Below are 2,373 nucleotides of genomic sequence, written 5' to 3' on the forward strand. Positions count from 1 at the left end.
TTACATACCAAATTTCATATTCGCTGTTTCTGCCCACGATTTTGAGAGAAAATGGGTTAAATCCTTTTTGTATAAAATCCGGTTAAAACCCGGGCGGATTGCTTGGGTTTTAACCCAGTGCCCGTCTTTGTGCACGCGTTCGCCAATTAATGGTGCACTTTAAATTTGTGTATCCGACTTTCTTGTCTATGATGAGGAAATTAATAACCAAATAGTTCAAGTGACAGTGACAATGACAGTAACGAATGACAGAAGGTGCAATGTATTTCTGACGAAATCGCTGTTTGTGTAGATTCGTGAGTCATCTCGCAGATTGTAATTATTAATTTCGCTTTTTCGCGGTGCTGTTAGGGTCTTAGAACCTAAACTTTTATACTTTTTTTAATATTGCAAATGGGTAATGAAATGTCATCATCTGCAATGGAAAGTATCCTTTTTAAAATTCGCAAAGTTTTCTTTGTACCCGTAGTTTATTACCTACTGTTTAGTCATTCCTGTGTGTATGCGGACTAAAATGAAGGTCAATAAATGCCTGTTACACCCTCGGTTTTTAATCATCAACCTATTAGACTGTAGAAGAGAAACGGTGAAGAATCATGTATGGTAAAAATATTGTAACACTAAATTATCAATATATTATAAAGTATGTACTTCTGTTATATGCTACTTGTGATTGTTTTGTATATGTATAGTATAGAACTATTGTGACTAGCAAACCCTGGGTTTGCACATTGCAGATTTTTTTTTTTCTCAGGTGTGCATGAGTGTGTGCGAGTGTTAATTTTTAGTGTCCATGACCATTATGAACTGTGGTTCTTTTTGCTTATTGGCGGTGCCTTTTTGTACTTCACCATAATGAGGTATGTTCTCTGTATTTGAATCATAGATCCATTTGTTATTATTAATTTGGTTTTCACTTTTTTTTATTGTGTTATGCATTAAATAAAGTGATTTAGATTCTCTTTAAGTCTTTAATGTGCACTATATACTTCCACAAAAATCCTTAAATCATTATGCCAGAACATCTATTTAATCTAAAGTTTGCGGTGAAGGAGCTAGAACGAAACTCAAAGAAATGCGAAAAGGAAGAGAAATTGGAAAAAGAAAAGGCCAAAAAGGCAATACAGAAAGGAAACATGGAAGGGGCACGGATACATGCAGAGAATGCGATCCGGCAAAAGAACCAGGCTTTGAATTACTTGCGGATGTCAGCTAGAGTCGATGCGGTGTCTAGTAGAGTGCAGACTGCTCTAACTACCAGAAAAGTAAGTGATAAATGCGCTTTTGAAGTTACTCCATTGTCAACACTCTTATATTTCCAGTGCAAAATGCCCCCCAATTACTTCCGAGGCTCTTACTGTCGCCCTAGGACTCTTCAACGCCCACTGGGGGGTCACTTTGGGAAACTACGGTCTACATTATCATATATAGGGTACAAGAATAAGTTTTAAAGTCTGGAAAGGACTCTTAAGCTGAAGGCACCACAAGAAAGTGTCCAATTACCACATTATATTATATGAGTGCCAAAAAAGTTCTAATTGCTAGGAAACTTTTTGATGTATCAAAAAAATTAAAACTAATTTTATCTATGACTCATAGACTTTTCAGGTTTTCACTATTGTTTTACATTAGAAATGAAACTATTGTTTCAGAACTAAATTGCATATATTTATTTTCTTCAAACAAACCCATGTTTCAATCGGCCGTGACCACGAGGTCTGTAAAGGGCCTGAAATAATGGTTTGTTTGAAAAAACAAATTGACGTGATTAAATCTGAAACAATAATTTTCTTTCCAATGCGTGACTCATTGCCACTAAATATGGCTCTAAAGTGCTTTTATCTTTCCACTGACAATATCAAGTTCTATTCAAACCTATTTCTTAGTAATAACACCGTATAGAGAGCAGTTATTTTCTTATTTGGTAGAAATTAATATATAATATATAGATCTTTGCAATTTAAAGCTCTGAGCGGCATTGCGGCGTAACAGTTTATGGACAGGCGTGTCATCACTAGATTTAAAAAAAGGAACTATGTGGATGATCTTGTATACACTAGACCTTTTGATAATTATAAAGTCTGATTAAGCCATTGGTATTTCTCTAATTTTATTTCAATGTTCTAAAGACTTACAAGCAAGTCTAAACTAACTAAAACAAGTTTAAATTTTGATTGGATTAAAATTTTTTTTTGGGAATTACTTCACCAATTTGTTATAATTATTAATACGAAGATTGAACACCTAGAAAAAATTCCTTTCGTCCGGCTGGATTCGAACCGACGTCTTCTAACAAACCGTGTCAGATGCTTTGCCAACTAAGCTACGGAACGAATTTTTCAATGTGTTGTTTGGATCTTTGTATTTGGTTTT

The 2,373-nt window shown here is 34.7% G+C and overlaps 1 protein-coding gene across 1 annotated transcript in view; it reads left to right on the top strand.

Moving 5' to 3' along the window:
- Nucleotides 1–313: 313 nt before the first annotated feature.
- The window catches only part of LOC113236622 (charged multivesicular body protein 1b), a 5,172-nt gene continuing 3,112 nt past the window's right edge, over nucleotides 314–2,373 (top strand). The window contains exons 1-2 of the mRNA XM_026472783.1: nucleotides 314–427; nucleotides 1,021–1,265. Of these exons, the coding sequence (XP_026328568.1) occupies nucleotides 394–427; nucleotides 1,021–1,265 (279 nt within the window). The 5' untranslated portion in view covers nucleotides 314–393. The remainder of the gene's footprint in view (nucleotides 428–1,020; nucleotides 1,266–2,373) is intronic.

Source organism: Hyposmocoma kahamanoa, unplaced genomic scaffold (assembly GCF_003589595.1).
Source record: "Hyposmocoma kahamanoa isolate Upper Pololo Valley unplaced genomic scaffold, ASM358959v1 92, whole genome shotgun sequence".
NCBI classification, from domain to species: domain Eukaryota; kingdom Metazoa; phylum Arthropoda; class Insecta; order Lepidoptera; family Cosmopterigidae; genus Hyposmocoma; species Hyposmocoma kahamanoa.